General features: G+C 35.2%; 1 protein-coding gene across 4 annotated transcripts in view; it reads left to right on the forward strand.

Annotated features, from left to right (window-relative positions):
• The window catches only part of LOC127862246 (potassium voltage-gated channel protein Shab-like), a 75,983-nt gene that overhangs the window by 7,248 nt on the left and 42,891 nt on the right, over window positions 1-25,844 (forward strand). For 2 of the 4 annotated variants that reach the window (XM_052401290.1, XM_052401293.1), the window contains exon 1: window positions 4,878-5,245. The exons of 1 other annotated variant lie outside the window; for it this stretch is intronic. In XM_052401290.1, coding sequence (XP_052257250.1) covers window positions 5,112-5,245 — 134 coding nt within the window. In that variant the 5' untranslated portion in view covers window positions 4,878-5,111. Of the gene's footprint in view, window positions 1-4,877; window positions 5,246-19,311; window positions 19,480-19,950; window positions 20,267-25,844 lie in introns of those variants that run through there. One more of the 4 variants, XM_052401292.1, reaches the window with a different exon arrangement.

Here is a 25,844-nt window from a genome sequence, read left to right on the forward strand (position 1 = left end):
ATTCATACATAAGTACATATTCATAGTGTTTGGATATATAATAAGTGCTAGTATTGTCATGCCAAAGTTATATTGTTTCTGTTCAGAAAGTGTTTTTTAAATATGAAACCAATGTACTGTAAACTACGAAATAAGTATACATGAAAAATGTTTGCTTCATGTTGCGCATGATTTCCCCTAAATGTATGCGTCCATTTTTATTATATGAAAAGAAGAACGCTCACTTAATTAATTGACAATCTAAAGAGAACTGCTGATGTCTTCTCCCATATTTATGTAGAGACAGTCGTTGATTAACGGAGGCTGATTATTTATGACAATCATAAAATGAACGAATCCCGGCACCGTGTATTGCCACTATTTTGTAACGCTTGATAGAAGCTAGAAATTAATAATTCCGTGATATATCTAAGACCACGTGTCAATATATTGAGTAAAACCATCTGATGGATTCAGATAAGAGGCTTTCGCGAAGATGTGATTGATGGAGTGTACTAAGTAGAGTTATTGAGTTGTTATCTATTACAGACATTTTTATTATTATACAGAACGGTTTGAATGGTCTTACATGTATATCGCCGACGGAATTGAATTTCATGAAACTGCTTGTGCTTTTAATATACACTTTTTTTTAAATATGCAGAAAAGTTTGGGGGTCCTGTTTGCAATTATCGCATAGTGGGTCGTATATGCCAGAAAATGGAAACTTTTTGAGTTTACAAGTAAATTGTATAGCCTTAAAACTGTCTTTATATAGCGGTTAGTCACACAGGTGGTTAGCGTGTACAATATCGATATATATATATATATATATATATATATATATATATATATATATATATATATATATATATATATATATATATATATATATATATATATAAATATACAAAAATATATATATATATATATATATATATATATATATATATATATATATATATGTATATATATATTTATATATGGAAATATATATTTAAATATACAAATAAATATGTATATATATATATATATATATATATATATATATATATATATATATATATATATATATAATGTGTGTGTGTTATTGTACCTCATCATTGTACATGCATAGATGAGCTGTGCGAAACCGCTCGTCATAATTTAATACAGTTTTTCTTTTGCCCATGCGACGTTTGTTTACTATTCAATATATTGATATCTTAGTTCGGATTCACTTTACATTTTTTACATGTATATATAAAAGTAATCGCTGTTCAAAGCGATGCACTCTTTTTTCGATTTATGTTGAGTTGAATACCTTGTTGTATATATTCGATAGTGACTTTTTTTCAGAGAAGTTGATTTTTCGTTATAGTTTGATTATTTTTCATTCCAAATGATGTCTTTACTAATTATTATCATAGCCACACGCTAACCACCTGTGATTCGTCAAGTACGGTTGATGCTTTACAGGCCGAATATTATATAATATATACTATGTAACATGATTTAAATTTCTGAAATGTATACGACTAATCGATAAATACAATATGTATTGATTCTTTAAAATGAGATGAAACCGTTGTCATTACTTTAAGTTACATGTTAATATGGCAAATACATTAATGTAATGGCAATCCTGTTGATATTATAATATACCTAACAGTGACACAGACTTGTCAGTGTATGAGATATTAAGACCCCTGGAATACCCCTGGAATATTCCTGGTATGTTATACAATTGACACATTATTGCGCGTTCGATGTTCAGCAATATCGTGTGGTGAATTTTAATATGTATTAGATCCACTCCATACAAACGCATCGATCTCCGCTTACATTAATTAATAAGCTTCAGAATTCACGGGATAATACAGTGACGTGAAATCGTCTTGAAAAACTGCGTAATCTTTATAAAATCAAGACTTCGTTACAAGGACGGAAAGCAATAATTAAGTGCCACTAAAAATCGATTGTTTGCCACAGTGGACAGATTTATCAGCTAACTATAGGATTTGTAATGTAGCAAGAACATTGTACATGCAACGTCGTTAGGTGTAACGGATGCGTGACCTAACGTCATTAAATGTAAAGACGTAATGATTCAGTTCGTGCGGAAATAAACAACGCATAGCAGGCCTTGTGTGATGTGAGAAAAAAAAACAATGTAGGGCCGCCGTGGATTGTTGCAATCAAATTACGGGAATGCCAAGTCCGCATGACTATCAAATATTTAGAGTATGGATTGCCTTTATGTATATTTTGGACAAACGGTAAAGCTTTATCAAGTCAAACGTATGCAACTCTGGTGGAGTGTTAAGACTTGTTTTAAAAAGGACTAAGTCAGTAACAAAGATGATGTGTAAGGCAATATGGAGTAAAAAAAAACACACTGAGCATAAATAGAGAACAATTCGTTTGTAGTTTAAAACGAATATGGTCAGTGTGTTTAAAAAAGGTTGATAGATGATAATGTTTGGAAAACCTAACAATTTAGAGAATCGCCGGAAAATACGTCTTTATGAAATAAATGCTTTATTTCGAAGTTTTTTGGTTTAGCATCGGGATAAATTAATAATTCCGGTTTAGTGTTTTTACCTTACGGAATATTGTTTTCTTATTTACCACGTGATTCAAGTATATATTATGATATTCTTTCGATGAAAAAGTAGAAAATACCATACATATTTGTGTTCGATGAATAAAATACACCATCCATTTTTTAAGATGTTTACACGTTGACGTGTTCGTTAAATGCCACAAATTACAAAACAGGAATCAATGATTTTCGGTTAAAAATCCTATCAACAAACTCTCCTTGAAAAGCAGACTTTGCAAAAACCAACTTAGATAGTGTTTTCCATGAAACCGTTTATTAAATCAAGAGTCAAGTCTAGAAATACCGAATTAACCGTAAACAGAACCTAACAATCACGTTTTCTTCATTGACATTTTAAGAGAACGATCGATATAAACTGCGGACTAACCTGCTTAGGTTGGTAAAATAACTGCGGAATAACCTGCTTAGGTTGGTAAAATTAGATGTCAGGATAATAAGGCATGCGTTAGAAAAGAATCTGGCTTATAAATGAGTCGTGTTCTGAGAAAACTGGGCATAATGCATGTGCGTAAAGTGTCGTCCCAGATTAGCCTGTGCAGTCCGCACAGGCTAATCAGGGACGACACTTTGCGCTTTTATGACATTTTTCGTTTAAATGAAGTCTCTTCTAAGCAAAAATCCAATTTAGGCGGAAAGTGTCGTCCCTTTGCACTTGCTAATCTGGGACGACACTTTACGCACAGGCATTATGCCCAGTTTTCTCAGAACGCGACACAAATGATTTCCGTAAAGGCAAAACATAGATGTTAGCAATGTGTTCTGAAACTATGTAATTGACGGCGGAATAATGTAAATATTGGAACAAGCGACACGTTGTTGAACCCAAAACATATAACGTCAATCTCTTGCCAAAGCTCATCAGAAAATATATCACTCGACATAGTTGTCATTGATTCTCTAAAGCTGGTTTAGCTAGCTTATTTTTCCGTGAATGGATTGTTTTGTGTAAGCCTGAGGTCTGACCTAGCTGACATGATTGGCCCGTATTCACAAAGATCACAAAGGCAAAAATAATGAATTTCTTAACCCACTAAAAATAATTATGTATATGCCTCTGTCTTGTTTATTCATTTTTGCATATGCAATTTAACCCATTTATGCCTAGTGGACTCTCCCATCCTTCTAGATTGGATCAATTTATATCCAAAACTCGGGATGTCAAGAATATTTATTTCTATATTTAGAATATTTCTTACATAAATTCCTTTAAGCAAACAGCGCAGACCCTGATGAGACACCGCATCATGCGGCGTCTCATCTGGGTCTACGCTGTTTGCCAAGGCATTTTTTCTAGACGCTAAGCATAAATGGGTTAAAATTAAAAAAAAAATATTGCATATTTTTTATACTTTTGCAAGCAGAAACCATCGCATAACAGAAAAGTGTATCTGCATTCTTATCTAAGCGTGACTTAACTTAAGAATTCCATTACGAGTTTTGTGAATACCAGACCAGATACTCAAATATATTAAGCCTGTTTCATGAGGATTGACTTGAAATCATTTTTGATATATCAAAAACGTGAATAATTCAATTTAAGATGAACATTAAATATTTACAAAGAAACCTAAAAACTATATCGTATGACCCTACTTATGAAACATCGTGTTAAACTTCAGTTAGATCTGATCTCAAACGGAACTTAGTGCACATAGTGGAAAAGTGCCTAATGTAATTGTTGTTGTTGTGTATTATGGTTGCCTTTATATACAGAACGTTTATCATATGTATACGGGCCATTTTAAAGACAGTATTTGCTTAACCGTTAAAAGATTGATTCATAATTACAAATAAGATATTGAGGTGCATTCGTTGAGAAATATGTATCGTTATTCATATTACTCTTTTGAGACAAGTCGCGCTCGAGATGTGTTCAAATCTTTTTACGGAAAAACAAAATAGTTGTCGCGCTTACGGTCTAAAAGCTTTTGCATAAATATTTAACGAATGTTTTGAGCGAATTTCTAATCAATGCGGAATCCGCTATTGTGTACAGGCGCATTATCTAGAGTGCACTATAAATACCATAATGTGGATCATGTTCAAAGATGCACCATGTATACTTGAATATGTGTTCCGACCGTATCTTCTAAAATAACTGTCTTCTGACATGTCATGTGAGCGCATCGACGTTCTACCATCAGACTGTTATTGGTAAAAAGTCTATCTTTATTGGAAAGTAATCAACGTGGAAAAATGTATACTGTTCACTCGGTTTATCACGAAATGGTAAGGGAAAAGGAATTGAAAATCAAAGTAGTGAACATTCTTATAGCTTTTAAAGGACATCTTCATTCGTTATTGATAATAGGTGAATTACTACTTGACATATCGCCGAGGGAATTGTATGTAGTACTATTGTTGTTTTTTTGGTTTATGAGATCAGAACTTTTAAGGAGACGATGGCGATGCTTTTCAATATCAATACATTTAAGTTGCTTATTCGTTCACGTGAAATGAATGTAAACCAGTAGCAAGTGTCTGGCTGATATCGATACACACTACGGCGTCAGATGGGGCTTCTATAATGGATAAACTCTTGCGAGCAACAATCTATAGAAAGGTACCAAACTCGACTTCAGAAGTGGAATTGTTGGAGTCGACGCATTCCGTGCCGACGATACAAATTGACGACTCTTCTTCTGAATCGACGCTTTTCTGGTATGTTAACTTTTTGCTCTTATGTTCTTTTAGACGCAAACGGTATTTAGTTTGGTAAAGGTAAAGTTTGAAGTGTCGTTTGAAGTCGAGCTATTTGATTTACTAAATGTTCTTCGCTAGATATGTTGAGTATATGTTTGAATACATATTTAGTTTAACTTGTTTTATGGAAATTGTCTATATCGATTTGCTCTCTTACTTTGTGAAAGGATATTGTCTTTATCGATTTGTTCTCTTACTTTGTAAAAAAATAAGTTTGAATGACCGTTTCTGTGCTTTCATCTCATATTAATAATATTCCAAGTGTAAACTCGTTGGAGATAACATGCAATCGTATCATTATATTGATCTGGTATTGTTCTGAATTATTTAGATTCATGTGTGTTTCAAGTCTAAGTGTTGTTACGAACTTATTTAGTGAAAGTTCGCTTTATTTCGTAAATGATTTGAATCGTCAAGTATATGCGTAAAAATTACAAAACTCTATATAAAGATAGTGATCCAATTACAGGGTTATAAAGCGATCCATTACCCTCTGCGTTATCTATAAATGGAGCACAAAACAAGAAAGAAAACCAACCGTAAAAGATTAATGTTCCGCGCTAGGAACATAAGAATCATTAAAGGACCGCGAATGAAAGAAAACTGTTTGTACAGTTTGAACCGCTAATGTTTACATTATTGAAAAGTTTGTCTATATACTTAATAGAATCGTTTTATTTCTGTTCAGTTCACTGCGTACTGTGATTGCTACTTTTTCTAACTAAAGGTCACAGATGTTGTTTTAAGTTTTTAAAATTACGAATGTTAAAATTTTACCGATACAAGCACTCTCTTTGTTACTTCAATTTATTTGGTTCTCGTCTATTGTCCGATTAATCGCAAGATTTAGTTAAAAGAATCCCTTCTGGTCTGTGTATATGCCAAATAAACATACTGTTTGTTCCACTATGATTTGAATACAGAATATAGTTTCAGATATTTAAAAATATGCTTGAAAAATTAAAAAAAGTATGTATGAAAAATTTGTCATTATGAACAATTTTCGAGTAGGTGAGCAAATGAACCAATTCGGACCTTTTTGCCTTCGTTAACATAAGAAATCAGATTTGTTACATGTTAATCATACTTTCGGAGTTTATGTTAGTGGTATTCGGATTGCGATAAGTTTAATAAGTTCATGCAACATCAAAATCTCACAACTGGTTGTATAGCAAATCATATTTGTTTGTGGCAAACGTGGGTATAAGTGCAAGTTAAGACGAAACCTTTATAGTTTACGGTGAATCTAAAGTATTTGCAAAGAATGGTGTGGTGACATGGTGTTAAACTGACCTTGATATCACAGGGCAATGACGCATGAAACATCGACTGTGTCTGTTATAACCTAATTAATGTTTCCAGCTCTAAAAACTTTATACATGTGTTATTAAGTTGCAAAGTTTAGTGCTTGATCTATTAAAAGGATTCAGTTGACTGACTTTTGTTTCATTCTTATCTTGATTCAGTGTGTATTTCTGGATAAAAGAAGTCATAACAAATAACATGGATTGGCTGATCATATAATTGGGACTATATCTTTGCAAACAATTGTTATAAATACAAGCAGCTTTAATGTCTTTGACTAAGCATATAGTTTGATTCGAAGATAGAAACGTCATTCTAACCGCATAGACACCTTATTCAAAAGTTTTCTACTTGTTAATTAGGTATGGTGTTTTGAAATTATTGTAACTTTATGCGACCAACTAATCACGCATGTGGGCGTGTGCAAAATGTCGCAATAACAATCAATGTCTATTTTTATTTGTTGCAATCAAATAACACACACCATAGTGGAAATAAAAATCCCCAGGGAATGATGTTATAAAATTTGCATGTGATATTCTTTTTTCGGATACGGAAATGTCCAATTACGGTGCCTCATCTACATTTGAGTTGTAGTTGAATAGTAATAGAAAAATAGGTTCTGGCACGAGTTGCCATAGCATACCATATTTGATTAAACTCGTCCAGGGTTAGTAAGCTCGCCATGGTATGAAATGACAACGAGTGTCAGATCTTTTTTTTTCACATGATTTAAAATGAGAAAATTAAATAAACATTTACGCAAACATAATGATTAAGCCCAAATGTTGTTTGTCTTTCGTGACGTCATTTGACGTTGCAAGGTCATTTCAGCAAAATAACAAAATGCGATTGGTCAATCGAACGAAAACTAAGCCAATGAAAACGCTTAAAAATATATTTCACATGTTTTATATAAAAATATTCGTAATGATTATATTACATGACAAACAGGTTATGGCACGTGATTAAAAGGTTTTCGTCACTTCTCATGCGTACCGTGTATATTTTCTAAATTCTAGCTGATACATGTTGATATATAAACTATGATAACAATATCCTATAGAACTTCATCTTCGTCGTCGTCCACGTCGTCGGAATTGATAAGGAAGTTATTATAACATTTAACTGTATAGATCATTTTCTTTTTTCCCTTGTATGTTCATATGCATGTTTCAAAATATATACTTGTGTTATGTAACTGAAGACCACATTGTAAAAAAGAAAATATTTCTTAATGTGAATTCTTCATGAGATAAAGTTATAATTATTATTATTATATTATTATTAACTGAAACGCTCTCTCCAATAAGGAAACTCTTTCATCCTGGTTATGCGAAAAGGTCAGAGGCTGTGTTCAAACATTTCGCTACTATGTACACGAAGGAATAAAAAAAGTTTGATTTTGTTTTCGGAAACAATTAACATATCACAAATAATTATGAATAAAAACAAATTATTAACATTCACGTAAAAAATAGCGAACGTAAGGTTGACGGTTATATTCCAAATGTGGGAGATTTATTTAGATATCTCCTCAATACACCTTGTACTGGTTGTAGAGAATTTTTTAAGATTTTGTGTGGACCGTGAGTTCTTTTTAACGATTGGATAATATTTTGTAACAAAGACATACTATTGCTTCAATGAGAATGTAGTAAGAAATTACCATACGAATTGTTAGCGAGTATTTGTGTTCCGCTCTTGTTAAATATCACTTATTGGCGACTCGATCCTAGTCTTGGTTTCTGTGTAATATCGTTTTGCAACTTTGTGTGAAATAAGTAGGGATGATTTAAGCACACCAACAACAGAAACAACAAAAGCTTATATTAGTGTTGCTACTTCTTCAACTACTACAGCATCGTCTGCTGCGATTGCTACTGCTAGAACTATAACTATTATTTCTATTACAATATAACTTCTAGAACGACTTCTGGTACAAGAACAACAACACCAAACACACTACTACTAATACAACTAATACTACTTGCTCTACTACTATTTCTTCCTCTTCCTATACTATAAGAACTACTACGGCAATTGGTACTGTTGCTTCTGCTACTGCTACTAGTACTACAACAGATTATACTACATGTACTACTACTACTACTACTACTACTACTACTACTACTACTACTACTACTACTACTACTACTACTACTACTACTGCTACAACTACTACTACTTCTACTATTTGTACTATTACTTCTACTACTACTACTACTACTACTGCTGCTACTACTACTACTATTACTACTACTACTACTACTATTACTTCTACTACTACTACTACTACTACTACTACTACTACTACTATAACTTCTGTTACTAATACTACTACGACTAGCATGTCTATCCGTTGTATCGGACCTCTTGATGAAAACATTGGAATTTTGGAAGTGAACGAATACAAAAACAAACATGTGTTATATGTCAATATACAGTTAAATGTGTATTCTTGGACATAAAAACGAAAACTACATTTAAATTGGTAATGTTTAAACAAAATACTTGCTTGACTTAGCTCCCTTTAGTAACCTGTTTCATTTACCGACCCTCTCATAGTATCGACCCTTCTAATAGGTTGTTAAGATTTTTTACAATGCGCACGTACTTGTTCTAAAATTAGTAACTTAATGGAAAAACGAAACATCTCGCTCATTTTGTTTTTAACATATTTTTACATTTTATTGAAAAATAAGCGCCAAATAACACATTTGATCAAGCTACTACTTATCTTTTAACAAAGTACTTACGTGTGTGTTACGCAACAGTTGTTAAAATGTTTAAGTTGTTTAAAATTACGAATGTTAAATTTGTACCGATACCCGTACCCTCTATGTTACTTCAATTTATTTGGTACTTGTCCCCTGTCCTATTTTAAAATCGCAAGATTTAGTTGAAGAATTCCTCCCTGGTCTGTGTATATGCCATATAAACATACTGTTTGTTCCACTTTGATTTGAATACACACTTTAGTTTCAGTTATTAAAAAAAAATGTTAACAAAACAATTATGTATGGAACGTATGTCGTTATGAACTATTATTGAGTTGGTGAGCAAATAAACACTTTCGGACCGCCGTGTCGCCTTCGTTAACATATGATATCCGATTTGTTATAATTATGTAAATCATTATTTCGGAGTTTATGTTAGTGGTATTCGGAATGCGATACGTTAAATAAGTACATGCAACATACAAATCTCACAACTTGTTGCATAGCAAATCATATTTGTTTGTGGCAAACGTGGGTGTTAGTGCTAGTAAAGACGAATCCTGTATAGTTCACTGTGAATCTAGATAGAGTATTTGCAAAGAATGGTGTGGTTGCATGATGTTAAACTGACCTTTATATCACAGGGTAATGACGCATGAAACATCGATTGTATCATTTAATATTTCCAGCTTTAAATAGCTTTATACATGTGTTATTCAGAGCAAAGTTTAGTGCTTGATATATCAACAGGATTCAATTGACTGACTTCTGTTTCATTCTTATCTTGATTCAGTTTGTATTTCTGGATAAAAGAAGTCATACAAAAGTAATTTGGAGTGGATGATCATGTTATAGTTGGTGCTATATCTATGAAAACACTTGTTATAAATACAAGCAGCTTAAATGTATTTGACTACGCACATAGTTTGATTCGAAGATAGAAACGTTATTCTCACCACGTACACAACTTATTCGAAAGTTTGCTGCTTGTTAAAGGGGCCTTTTCACAGATTTTGGCATTTTTTTAACTTATTCATTAAATGCTTTATATTGATAAATGTAAACATTGGATCGTAAAAGCTCCAGTAAAAAAATAAGAAAAAAAATAAAAAAAGGAAAAGAACATTGCTCGGAGCAGGTTTCGAACCAGTGACCCCTGGAGTCCTGCCAGAGTCCTGAAGTAAAAACGCTTTACCCTACTGAGCTATTCCGCCGAATACACATTCGTGACGTATTTTATACCTTATATAAGCAATCTTCGTAGTTTCACAAAATTTAACGACAAAAACAGAACTCTCCAAATTATTCAATCGTTTCGCGTTGCAACGCTTTATAATTTTTAGGTTTTAAAATCGTCAAAAGATGCATATAATGGCTATATTAGAGCATGGTTAATGTTCAGTATTACTGTTTCCTCACACATATCATAACTAAAACGAAAACTTACGAATCTGAAACAACTTTTTTCAATTTTGTCAATTTACCAAAGCGTGAAAAGATCCCTTTAATTATGTATGATGTTTTGAAATTATTGTAACTTTATGCTACCAACTAATCATTCATGTGGGCGTGTGCAAAATGCCGCAGTAACAATCAATGTCTATTTTTATTTGTTGCAATTAAGGCAGCGCACCCGTAATGGGCACTTATCCAAATATAATCTTATCTACTACTACTACTACTACTACTACTACTACTACTACTACTACTACTACTACTACTACTAATACTTTTACTACTACTACTACAACTACAACTACTACTACTGCTACTACTACTGCTGCTGCTACAACTACTGCTACTGCTACTTCTACTACTACTACCACTACTACTACTACTACTACTACTACTACTACTACTACTACTACTACTACTACTACTACTACTACTACTACTACTACTACTTCTACTTCTACTACTACTACTACTACTACTACTTCTACTACCACCACCACTACTATTACTACTACTACTACTGCAACTACAGCAACTAATAATAATACTGCTTCTTTTTCTGCTAATGCTACTCATACTGCTTCCACTACTTCTACTACTACTTCTTCTGCTGCCACTTCTACTTCTACAAGTACATACTACAACAAAGCATTTGCGGTAATGCTTACGTGGTTATCTAGATATAACCACTACCGATTAGGTTATTATTCTCATTCATGTATGTCATTGCATCCACATAAACATCTGAGAATTATCGCACATATTTTCATTATTTTCTCATTTAATATGCCATACACGTCATGTTATCTAGAGAATTCAGCGTAACATGTTGGAATAACTTTTAATTTCGTGGAAAGATATTATCTTATGCACATTTTACATCGGCAGATACACAATTGTATCATTAATAATTAAACGCAAAATACCACACCAATATTGTTTAGAAAGTCGAAAAATAGACTTAATCAAAGTATGTGTCCTATTATTACCAGCCATGATATGTCTGAATTCTCTGGTTAGTGAATTATTACCAGCCATGATATGTCTGAATTCTCTGGTTAGTGAATTATTACCAGCCATGATATGTCTGAATTCTCTGGTTAGTGAATTATTACCAGCCATGATGTCTGAATTCTCTGGTTAGTGAATTATTACCAGCCATGATATGTCTGAATTCTCTGGTTAGTGAATTATTACCAGCCATGATATGTCTGAATTCTCTGGTTAGTGAATTATTACCAGCCATGATATGTCTGAATTCTCTGGTTAGTGAATTATTACCAGCCATGATATGTCTGAATTCTCTGGTTAGTGAATTATTACCAGCCATGATGTGTCTGAATTCTCTGGTTAGTGAATTATTACCAGCCATGATGTGTCTGAATTCTCTGGTTAGTGAATTATTACCAGCCATGATGTGTCTGAATTCTCTCGTTAGTGAATTATTACCAGCCATGATGTGTCTGAATTCTCTGGTTAGTGAATTATTACCAGCCATGATGTGTCTGAATTCTCTCGTTAGTGAATTATTACCAGCCATGATGTGTCTGAATTCTCTGGTTAGTGAATTATTACCAGCCATGATGTGTCTGAATTCTCTCGTTAGTGAATTATTACCAGCCATGATGTGTCTGAATTCTCTGGTTAGTGAATTATTACCAGCCATGATGTGTCTGAATTCTCTCGTTAGTGAATTATTACCAGCCATGATGTGTCTGAATTCTCTGGTTAGTGAATTATTACCAGCCATGATGTGTCTGAATTCTCTGGTTAGTGTCCTATTATTACCAGCCATGATGTGTCTGAATTCTCTGGTTAGTGTCCTATTATTACCAGCCATGATGTGTCTGAATTCTCTGGTTAGTGTCCTATTATTACCAGCCATGATGTGTCTGAATTCTCTGGTTAGTGTCCTATTATTACCAGCCATGATGTGTCTGAATTCTCTGGTTAGTGTCCTATTATTACCAGCCATGATGTGTCTGAATTCTCTGGTTAGTGTCCTATTATTACCAGCCATGATGTGTCTGAATTCTCTGGTTAGTGTCCTATTATTACCAGCCATGATGTGTCTGAATTCTCTGGTTAGTGTCCTATTATTACCAGCCATGATGTGTCTGAATTCTCTGGTTAGTGTCCTATTATTACCAGCCATGATGTGTCTGAATTCTCTGGTTAGTGTCCTATTATTACCAGCCATGATGTGTCTGAATTCTCTGGTTAGTGTCCTATTATTACCAGCCATGATGTGTCTGAATTCTCTGGTTAGTGTCCTATTATTACCAGCCATGATGTGTCTGAATTCTCTGGTTAGTGTCCTATTATTACCAGCCATGATGTGTCTGAATTCTCTGGTTAGTGAATTATTTTATTGTCAAACACTCAGTACGTGATTAAGCTCGTGTGTGATTTGTTGATTGTCGTCTATGCAAGCATATGTAATTATATGGATCAGTGAATGTACAGTATTTATCTTGACCACGGCGGCTTTCGTGTGCAAACCAATTATCTTCGATAATTCGCATCGTTTGCTCGTATATTAAAGAGTAAAGAATGCCTTAACTTAGGTTAGGTACAGAACAGAACAGAACAGAATAGTTTATTTTTGACTTAAGCATGTGAAGCTCATCGTCATTAACATAAATATTGTAAAGAATAAATAATCTAAATAAACACGAAATAAACATAGTTCGTGAACATATTTCGTGAGAATGGTACATGGATGGGTTTTATACACAGTGGTCACACAATGTTATGCATATAGGTTTACAAATATAGGTATAATTACATAATTCTTACCTTATTTTTTTGTAAAAATGTATTTCTATTTAACACTACATATATATATGACATTTTCTCTTATTTTAAAGCATGTTAAACAATACATGGCTAGCTTTCTTAATACAGTTTTGTTTGAGCTATTAAGTATTTTAATAAACTTGAACATATTTGGCCGGAATCTATAATATTTCGGAATTAATGCATTCCTAACATCATTATAATAAGGACATTTAAGAACAAAGTGAAATTCATCCTCGATGTCATTAAGGTTACATAATATACATTTGCGTTGATCTCTGTCAATATTCTGGTGTCTGCCCGTTTCTATGGATAATTTGTGAGAGGACAAACGTAATTTTGCAATAATGTTCCTATGTTTTTTGTTGTCAACAATATCAAGATACGATGATCTTTCAAAAACCGGTTTGAGTTCCTTATATAGGATCATTGAGTTACACGACGTCACACCGACATCCCAGTTGGTAATATACTAGTCTCGTAATCTGTTTTTGAATAACGGGATAAAGTGATCATTGTTAACAGATTCGGGGAAAAGCCATACATCGGTGAAACCGGTTTTGTTAAGAATGTCCCGTATTTTCGATGACCAATTGTTAGCATTATTTTAACGTTCAATTTCTAATCTTTGTAAAACTACAACTTGTTTACGAATACAATTTTCCTGTTTCACAGTATGTAATTTCAAAAAATATTTAACCATCCTGACATATCTGTCGATATGCAAGGGAAATCGACCAACTTCGGCATATAGCGATAGTGAATTTGTTGACATTTTTACGTCCAATAGTCTTTTACAGAATTTACGGTGAACGCGTTCAATATTTTCCGCTTTGATCGATCCTCAAACTTTGCAGTTATGGTTTAAAATGGATGATACATATGCGTCAAATAAATTAAACATGATATTTATGGGTACGTTCATATCTTTCGTTAGGTTGAACAAAGAATGCATCGCTTTTAATGCTTTGCCATAAAGTGTATTTGTTGCGGGCACGAACGATCCGCCACTTGACATCACAATTCCAAGGTAATTAAAATTGTTCACAATTTCTAGTTCTTGACCTTTATAAGTCCATTTGAATGCTTTACTTATTGAACCCCCTTTTCGGAATACCATGACCTTTGTTTTTTCAATGTTAACTGTCAAATTCCATTTATCGCAGTAGGCTTCTAAATTGTATAATGACTCTTGAAAACCCTCTTGTGTTTCAGAAAATAAAACCGCGTCGTCTGCGAATAATAAGAGATAGATAGATATTTGTTCTAATGTCATGCCGGCGTTTATTCCATTCTGCAGACTTAATTCGATGTCATTAATAAAGAGTGAAAACAATATGGGCGAGGTTATCTCCCCCTGAAATAGACCAATGTTACTATTGAATATGTCTGACAGTGAACCCATGTGTTTAACCTGTAATTTGACTTCATTGTACATGGATCGAATAAGGGTCAAGAGTTTACCGTCGATGCCCATATTAATCATTTTACTCCATAATTGACCGCGATTGATGACGTCATATGATTTCCGGTAGTCAATATAGCAACAAAATAGTTTTTCTTTATTCTGCAACTGTCTTTCTATGAGCGCATTAAGAATAAATATTGCATCTATTGTGCTACAGTTTGGTTTAAAGCCGAATTGCGCATCCGTTAAAATGTCATTAGTTTCCGCCCATTGTTTAAGACGTTCATTAAGTATACTTGTAAACAGTTTGGCAAAACAACTAATTAACGTAAATACCCGATAGTTATTTGGGTCTGTAATGTCGCCACGTTTATGTATTGGTATGATAACTCCGGACGCCCAGCTGCGTGGAAAACACTTTTTATCCATTATGTAATTAAATAATATTTCAAGCGGCTTTGAAATCACATGTATTGTTTCAGTAAAATATTCATATATTATATTGTCCTGCGCATGCGCTTTATTGTGTTTCAATCGTTTTGTTGCCTTTATTATTTCTTCTATCGATATGGGGTTATCTAGTTCGGGGTACGACGGGTTTGTGTTTTGCCTATTGTCAAATTCATTTAAGAAAGTTTCGGCGTCAAAAGAATTTTGATTTACACTGCTTTCGTTGGCTAATTTACTGAAATAATCACTAAATTCGCTTAACGGTATCGTGTCTGAGATTTGTGATGAAGGTTTTCGCTTGAACAGTTTCCAAAATTCACGAGGTGATTTTCCGTCTCATATTATTCATTCGCTTGCTTTGGTCACTGTTATATTTTAATTTCGTTTTCCTACATGCATACTTGTAATAGTACCTTGTTAGGTAGTGTCCGTTAGTTTAGATGATACATTTATTGCATTGTTTGATAACAATAATTTAACAAGTGTTAACATTTTAATTATTATCGCACTCATAGAAATACTTTATAAATTGGCGACTGGTGTTTTACATATTAAACTTATTGAATTGTTACAACAAGGTCGATGTACACAAGGCCGTGCTCATTATTGACGATGGTCTTTAGCAAAACCATACTCTGTGTTGATAAAGTACACATCAAACTTTGATCGGCATACTCAAAATAATATTTGTATCACATGTGAATTAAACAGAGACCGTTGAGACTAAACCATACGTATGGCAGTTTTTTAGAATAACGATGGCCTCGATACGCAAAACCACGTATTTTATATACAGTGGTGACCGCTATACACCAAACCTCTCTCCATGGCTCTATTTCTTTGAACGGTGGCGATTTTCTTCGTACAGATGCTTGTTGACTAGTATACGATTCAGCATACGGACATGTGTGTTTACGGCGAATACTTTTTTTTGTATACCAGCTGAAAAACTGGGAGAAATGTGTTTATATGTTGTCAAGGCAACGGTTTCTTGAATAACAAACATCACCGAAATCCCAATATTTACTACGAGAAATTCACTTACATTGGCCATGATTATTTCTTGTTTTCAAAACTCAGGCAACAGCAGAATGGTCAGTTTTTCTAAGGATTTTTCCCGAATTTCCCGATTTATTTATATATTCATGCTATTTCCGATACAATCATAGACGTGCGAACAGCGCACAAAAGTGTATGTCTTAATTTTGTTAGGATAATTAAAAACTGCCCAAACTCGCGCTTATGCTATTTTTCTTTACCGTTTCAAAATCGGGTTCAGGGCGAAATGGAAACTACGAGCCATATTAACAATATTATTGTTTTATATACTTAAATGAACGATTTATTGGTGCGGCAAATCCGACGATCATCTTTCAATTTGTTTAAGAAATAATTCGTGTACGTTATAGTTTGTTGTCGAATAACCCACGGCCGGAAGTTTAGATGCGTAGGGATTAAATCACGAGTGCGAAGCACGAGTGATTTGAAACCACGCATCTAAACGACAACAAACTATAACGTACACGAATTATTTCGATTCTTACACGATATTCACGAAAGATTTATAGAATGTATCTTATTTTTCTTGCATACTTTTTTATGTGAAGCTCCGCCCATAAAAAATAGCTTTCGGCTGTTCTGTCGATCAGATCTCCGCCCTCAATAACAGCCAAACTGGATGGAAAAAACCCATTTCATTTCTCACGTTTGTTTAAATAAGAACAACAACAACTTGCGTAAACTAACATGTTTTCATTGTACACTTTAAATTAACGCAAGAGTGTTACATCTACAAGAAAATCCGCGATAAGAGCACATTGCTCCGATTCGAACTTCAGCCATTTTAGCAGGAGACGAACACCGTGGGAAATTGGGTCAATTTTACGCATTTCTGTTCATAGCATAGTATTTTGTCACGTGACTTTCATTCATAAAATACCGGATTATTACGCTGGTGAAAAATGTATCGGCATGTTTTGTCTTGCTACAGCGCGTGCTTTCAGTGTATAAGCTCCGCCCATAAGTTATTGCAGAATAACCCTCGCTTGATTTCCTTCTTTGTCTATAGAAAACAAGTCACGTGCCGTGTTAGAATATGAGTTAATTCATGTATAAAGCAGTGAATTCCAGAATTAGCATACTTTTGTTCATGATTATGAAATTATGTTTCATCATTCATTATTTGGCGCACTTTTATTGCGAGTCTCAAAACACTACATCTACGACGAGATGTTCCCTTATAAAGAATGGTTACTCCATACGTTGCGCAGTTGTGATTTCGTTATCACGTTTTGCCTTACAATAGCTTTACAAGACGTTTTTTTACCGATATATATCAATTAAAATCGGGGGAAAACTATCAAATGCAGTTTAAAATATTATTGTTTAAAGTTTAAACCATGACATGATAATTTCTATTTTATTTTAAAGATGATTGTATAACTATTCTTCATTAAGATACATACAGCATTATCCGAAAACTTTAAACTTGCGACTTACCGGTATACGATGTTTACAACGTTATATTCAACTTATTTTCGTAAGCTTGAACACAAATACTAATTTAGACAAAATGACTGTGTAATAATAGTTATTAGTTATTTTTATATTAAAGAATACTCGAAGTCGAATAAATTTTTCTCCGGACTGTAAATTCTCTTGAGAAAAACGACAAATTACTAATATATAATGATACACATTTAATAGTAATGTTCGTTAATGTATGCAACATGCGTATATAACATGTTTTGCACTTAAATGTTTTACTAGCTATTTCACAAACATAAATTTCAAAGAAAATTTTCAAAATAGAATGTCTAGCTGATTGCATGCTCATGAATAAAATAGGGTTTTGATTGTGATGGCGATTCTGACAACCAATTGTCTATGTTATTTATGGCCACATCGATTGTCTGCAAGGCAAGCATTGAAAAACTATCGTTATTTACGCCGTAACGAGCTAGACCTGCCTCTGCTGGTATTAGTCTTGTTAAGTGAAAATTGGGCAAAATGCATTTGCGTAAAGCGTCGTCCCAGATTAGCCTGTGCAGTCCGCACAGGCTATTCAGGGACGAAACTTTCCGCTTTTATGTAATTTTTCGTTTAAAGGAAGTCTCTCTCTTCTACACGAAAATCCAATTAATGCGGAAAGTGTCGTCCCTGATTAGCCTGTGCGGACTGCACAGGCTAATCTGGGACAACACTTTACGCACATGCATTAAGCCCAGTTTTCTCAGAACGCGACTTATATAATCTTAAGTTTGAAAATTGATATTCGCATGTATTGTATTATTTTTTATGGTTAAAATTTAATGACAAGGTATAAGGTAAGATTATCAAGAGCAAAAATATGAAATTTGTTTGGAACGGAAGATTGCCTGTGCAATTGTGCAGTAACTCTGGAATTAAATGCATGAAGAAATTTAACGTTGTGGGGCAAATTTGTTTTAAATATGTGTACAACCGAGGCAAAAACGTACATCCTTTACTAGCGCAAAGTTGTAATAGATATCTACTCACACCGCTTTATGTGATTCAAGTATTATTTATAGAATAATAATCTGATTAAAGAAAGATCACATACATGTTTGTGTATAAACATGTGTATCAAAGTATGTTTTAACAAAACAGGCAAGCTCTAGTCAGAGTCATCTGTTGTGGTATGTATTGTAATCGTTTCAATATTTTTACTGCCTTGTTGTCCGATCTATTTCAATAAGCTAATGTAAAGAGAAACAATGGTGAACAAACAGATAATGCTACGTTCAGGGATTAAAAACTTATTTTAAAAGATAATAACGGGAATTAAAACCTTCCTGCATGATATATTCTAGGCGAAATAAGAATTCAACAAAATGTTCAATGCAGCCCATATTTTATAACAGTATATTTTATTCTTAGCTCAACTGGCACCTTGAGCGCAGAAAAAATGACAATGCAATGAGCATGTGGAACCGAGTAATAGTTTGAAGAAAAGTTATCGTCATCGTTCCTAGTTATCAGCATTCTAAATTGTTATGTTTTGGATAATTCATTTTTATCATCCTTCTTGGTCGGTATGTATTTGGATGATAGTCCAGGCAACAAATGCACCCCTCTTTTATGAAGCATCCCTTTTAAACTTAAATACATGTATCTCAGTTACGTTGAATGATTTTCGGAATAAAATTGCACATTTGGTCAACTTATTTCTCTCTGTGCAATCTCAAAACAAACTAATGTATGATTGAATATCGGACGCTTTCGCACGTGTGGAATGTATGATTAAATCGTTTAGCACAAGAAAATTGTTAAACGTCTTAATAACATACCTGCCTGCAACATGTTTATTTTATGCTTGCGCTCCTGAATATTAATACAAGCCATCTTGTTGTGTGTTTTTTTTTAATTTAATTTAATGATGTCCTGTTGAAATAATTTACATAGAGTGATGAGATTGAAATGAAATGAGAATGATACCGCTTTTTACCATGTCCATGTGCAAAAAGATGAAACTAGTTGCATTAGAAAAGTCTCTCTTGTTTAAGGACTTTCTGTGTATGATCATGAAGTTATGGCCCTAAAATATAATGATCCTCATACATCCACCCTGGAACTGCTGGTATTGTTTATAACGCTTTCAAAATCACATACCACATCGACTGTTATTATTTGAGTGACTGTTATTATTGTTTGATAAATTGGGTCAGGATTATTTTCTCCGGATAAAAGGTGTTTTCCCCACGTATACCGTTATCTGGAATAAAAAAATCGACATAGAGTGTGTTTACATTTTGTGTTATTGTGGTACGTGAAATAACATAGGAAATAAAATATGGATTTATGTATACACGCGCTTATAAGGTTTGTTTGATCTGTATTGATATATGCATAACATCTTTAAAATTGTATTCGATGTAACATGTAAAAGTCGATTATATACTCAATTCCTATAATGGTATATATGGTCCTGTCGTGTTGATGATTACTGAAATCGACTGCTTTATATAAATCGTGTTCTGAGAAAACTGGGCATAATGCTTGTGCGTAAAGTGTCGTCCCAGATTAGCCTGTTCACTTCGCACAGGCTAATCAGGAACGACACTTTCCGCATAAATTGGATTTTTTCTAAGAAGAGACTTCATATTAACGAAAAATGTCATTAAAGCGGAAAGTGTCGTCCCTGATTTGCCTGTGCGGACTGCACAGGCTTATCTGGGACGACACTTTACGCACATGCATAATGCCCAGTTTTCTCAGACACGACTCATTTGGAGATTTAGTGTATACATAAGTACTGAATTTAAGTATCTGCATGCTTTATTGTACATCAAAGCAACAATTGCAAAATCTTTTATATGTGTAACATTATTGAAAATTTAGTAATGATCTGCTGTCTTAGTCGGCATTTTGAAAGTAAACTTGATAACTAGAACATTAAAATCTAATTGTCAACAAAGACATACTTGAAGACACTTGGTTTAATGTTAACCTTGCGTTCGGCCATATTGTTTGCAGCGTCGCCCGCATATCGTATTCACAGACATCATAAACATGAAAAAAAAACAGAAATACAAAAGTGACCCTCCCCCTCGGGCAATTACCCGTCCCACCACCCGACCCCAACCTAGTCTTATTTATAAGACGCGCAAAGAGTTAAGAGATACTTTTTATATGGGCTAAATTCTTTGGATCTTACCGATATAAAAAGAGCATAATATTTGAGAGCGTCAACAAGTTGGACTAACCCCAACCCAGCCCCACAAGAATGGTTGGTTTCAGTTTATACCTGTTTGTTCAATGTTATATGGTGATATTCACAAGCCAATTGATGGTATATATCGCTGCCGGTTGCTGTTTTATTAACAAAACGGCACGAACAGAATGAATTAATATAGTATACTTTATATTTTGCTTTGACTAAAATACCGTTATTTAGGTCTACTAATTAGAATTATAGTACGGCGTAAACAAGTATTTATGACATCATAAAATATGCACCGTTCTTGTTAATAATGCCACATCGAATCACATGACATGAGAATCAAGTAACCAATACCAAAGTGTCCATTTTCAGTTTATTAAATGTTCTCTGCATTTCGCCTGTGCAACACTTACTGATTTTTTAAGAATAAGGATACAGTGGAAATACGAGCGATGATAACAAATGATTACAAACAAAACAAGACCTGTTCATGAAATTCAAAACCACTATAACGCTTTGAATCCGCACTACAGCTTTTTAGAGAAAATTGCCCAAAGCCAATAACTTCGCCAAAACTCAATGGACCGGAGCGAAACGCACGCTTCGTCTTTAAATCGCGTAATCAGACTAAAATAACAAAAATATCAGAAAGCTTTTCGTAAAACAACGTCCGGGAAACGGTTATTATATAGAACGATTTAAACCAAAAACTGATTTACCGGAAAGAAACTCACACTTTAATTGTATGCCATGCATGAAGACTCGCATACCAAAAAATCTGCTTAATATCTGAATGCGTTGCGTAAAAAACGTCCGGAATACGGTTATAATAGTGATAAGTCCATTGCCCATAACTTAGCCAAAAATCAATTGACTGGAACGAATTTCACACTTCGTCTGTTAGTCATTTAGACTCACGTTCAAAAATCAGCTCAATATTTGAAAGCGTTGCGTTAAAACCCTCCGAAAAACGTTTATTATAGAGAAATAGTCTAAGTCCGATGCCAATAACATCGCAAAAAATTAATGGACCGGAACGAAACTCAAACTCCATCTGTAGGGCGTGTAGGTAGACACACCAACCAAATATCAGCTTAACCCATTTATGCCTAGTGGACTCTCTCATCCTTCTAAATTGGATGTCTAGTATATTTATGCGGCGTCTCATCTGGGTCTACGCTGTTTGCCTAGGCCTTTTTTATAGACGCTAGGCATAAATGTGTTAATATCTGAAAGCGCCTAAAAAAGAAAATCCGGATTGACCTAAGGACTGACGAAGAGATGGTGCGACCCTACCGGTGGCATAAAAATAGGCTATAAGATGTAAATAAGGTTATCTGTATTATCGTATGCGTTGAAAGCTCGGTATGCAACCACTTTATTTGGTTCCATGTAATGACCTCTTGTTCCATTCGTGCCTCCGTCGACGCTAAATATTGAAAGGGACATAAACATGTGGTTAGCAATAAAATACTAATAGAGTTGTTTCCCTTGCCAACCGATGTTGCGGTGTTTCTTCAACTGACTTATACGGGTTTTAGAATAATATGCCATTTATTGTCAAACACTAACTTTGCTAGGAGATCTGATGATGGCTCAAATGTTGAGGAAGGAGGCTATCTACTTTAACAATGTTTCCATAACAAAGGTACGTGACTTATAACTGTAAAACGGTTGGGAACAATATAGCAATTCGGATACACCATAAACGTTCGGTTTCTATGTGCAAGTAAAAGAAAAGTAGTCAAGCACCTCAAAAGTAGCTTCGATCAAAGTTAAACCGCAACGCGCAATACAATTAAAACAGGGTAGTTATGTTACACTCGAAGTATTGCTTGTTTAATTGCTAAATACACACACAAATTGGAATTCTGCTAATACGGACTAATCCGATTTATACTTTTATCATACGTAAATGGGTTATTGATTCGGTGTTTGTTACTTAAATCCAAACACAAAAGTACTGTCGAATGCATTCATTGAATTGGTACGTACATTTTTACGAATATTTTATATATGAAATATATTTCAATATGACGTTTATTTAATCTATTTGAAAATTTGTTTTTACCCAGCCATGATAACTGTGAACGTGTATGTATTGTAACCCCTGTCCGGATGTGTGCTATCCTGTGTTTGTTTGTGTCGGACACATTGTGCCCTGCGCATCATTTATAATATACTTTTATATTGTGGAATGTGGAAATAAGCTAGCAGACATGATTATATAATGAAGCCAGCATGTCGCTTTTACCAGCCATGTCGTTCGCGAAAATGTCACAGTGTAAAGTCGCCCCTACCAGCCATGTCGCTTACGCAAATGTCACAGCAAGCAGTCGCCGGTTACAGCAATGTCGCTCACGGTAATGTCACAGTGTACATTCGCCTCTAACAGCAATGTCGCTCGTGTCAATGTCACAGTGTATAGTCGCCTCTACCAGCCATGTCTCTCGTGTCAATGTCACAGTGTACAGTCGCCTCTATCAGCAATGCCGCTCCCGTCATTGTCACAGTGTACAGTCGCTCCTACCAGCAATGACGCTCGCGTCAATATCACATTATACAGTCTCCCCCACCAGCCATGTCACTCGCGTCAATGTCACATTGTACGGTCGGCTCTACCAGCCATGTCGCTCTTTTCAATGTCAAAGTGAACAGTCGGCTCCACCAGCCATGTCGCTCGGGCCAATGTCACATTGTACAGTCAGCTCTACCAGCCATGTCGCTCGCGTCAATGTCGCAGAGTACAATCGGCTCTACCAGACATGTCGCTCGTGTCAATATCACAGTGTACAGTCGCCGCTAAGAGCCATGTCGCTCGTGTCAATGTCATAGTGCAATGTCGCCTATACCAGGCCAGTCGCTTTTGTCAATGTCACAGTGTACAGTCGCCCCTACCAGCTATGTCAATGGTGGAAATGCCACAGTGTACAGACGGCTCTACCAGCCATATCGCTCGCGTCAATTTCACAGTGTACAGTCGCCGCTAAGAGCCATGTCGCTCGTGTCAATGTCATAGTGCAAAGTCGCCTCTACCAGGCATGTCGCTTTTGTCATGTAACAGTGTACAGTCGCCCCTACAGCCATGTCAATCCTGTAAATGTCACAATGTACAGACGACTCTACCAGCCATATCGCTCGCGTCAATTTCACAGTGTACAGTCGCCTGTTCCAGTCATGTCGCTCATGTCAATGCCACAGTGTACAGTCGCCTCTACCAGCTATGTCACTCGCGTCGATGTCACAGTGTACAGTCGGCTCTACCAGCCATGTCGCTAGTGTCAATGTCACGGTGTACAGTCGGCTCTACCAGCTATGTCACTCGCGTCAATGTCACAGTGTACAGACGACTCTATCAGCCATGCGCTCGCGTCAATGTCACAGCGTACAGTCGGCTCTTTCAGCCAGGTTGCTCGCGTCAATGTCACAGTGTACAGTCGCCTCGACCAGCCATTTCGCTCGCGTCAATGTCACAGTGAACAGTCGGCTCTTCCAGCCATGTTGCTCGCGTCAATGCCACAGTGTACAGTCGCCTCTACCAGCCATTTCGCTCGCGTCAATGTCACAATGTACAGTCGCCACTACCAGCCATGTCGCTCGCGTCAATGTCACAGTGTACAGTCGGCTCTTCCAGACATGTTGCTCGCGTCAATGTCACAGTGTACAGTCGCCTCTACCAGCCATATCGCTTGCGTCCAGGTAACAGTGTACAGTCGCCTCTACCAGCCATTTTGCTCGTGTCAATGTCACAGTGTACAGTCGCCTCTACCAGCCATGTCGCTCGCGTCAATGTCACAGAGTACAGTCGGCTCTTCCAGCCATGTTGCTCACGTCAATATCACAGTGCACAGTCGCCCCAAACAGACATGTCACTCCTTTCAATGTCACAGTTTACAGTCGCCTCTACATATGTTTTTCAATGTTGCTTGAAATGAGCTTTCTTTTCATACCAAAGTCGTACATCCGAATGATTATACATGAAACGAAGGCAACTCGATCCATTCATCTACTTAAAGAAACATTTCTGAGCAGTTCCTTCCTTCTTTAGGTTTTATCTTAATTTTCTGCTTTTGCGAGCTATTGTCTTCGCGGTCCATGGTCAATATTTGAGAAAATATGTGCGATAAATCGATGCAAACGTTGGAACCGCCAGTGTTGCGACCGCTTCACAATGTCTGCGGGAGGTAATACATAACCACGTGATACGTCACATGACATGGCGCCTCGTTTCCGATACTAGTCAGGCCAGTAGATAGGTCGCAGGTGGTAGTCAGAAAAAATATCGAAATGGGTAAGAGTGAAACTGGTGTATGCTGCTGAATTTAAATGTCAGAGATACAGTGTTTTTTTCGCTAAAAAGTCGATTGACTGGCGATCGATTAGCACCGTGATAAGCAGCAATTAAATCGCAGCTGCCCTAGTTACCACTTTAATTTACAGCTTGGTTACCGCTTAACGATATATATACTGCCTATCCCACATTATTGATCAACAAACAATTACGAAGCGATGTTTTGTGCCGATGACTATACACGTACCACGCGAGTTACTTTATACGTATTCAGCATTTCCGCAATGGTTTTGATGTCGTAAATGGGTTACGTAATCAAAAATACTGAGCGATATGATATTGTCTTTGCCGCATAAATATTGTTTACATTTGCAATGTATAGTATATTGTTCTGATCATGAACAACGTGAAAATATATTGTGTTGTAAAGACACACTTACTTCAAG

Source organism: Dreissena polymorpha, chromosome 16 (assembly GCF_020536995.1).
Source record: "Dreissena polymorpha isolate Duluth1 chromosome 16, UMN_Dpol_1.0, whole genome shotgun sequence".
In the NCBI taxonomy this organism is placed as follows: Eukaryota; Metazoa; Mollusca; class Bivalvia; order Myida; family Dreissenidae; genus Dreissena; species Dreissena polymorpha.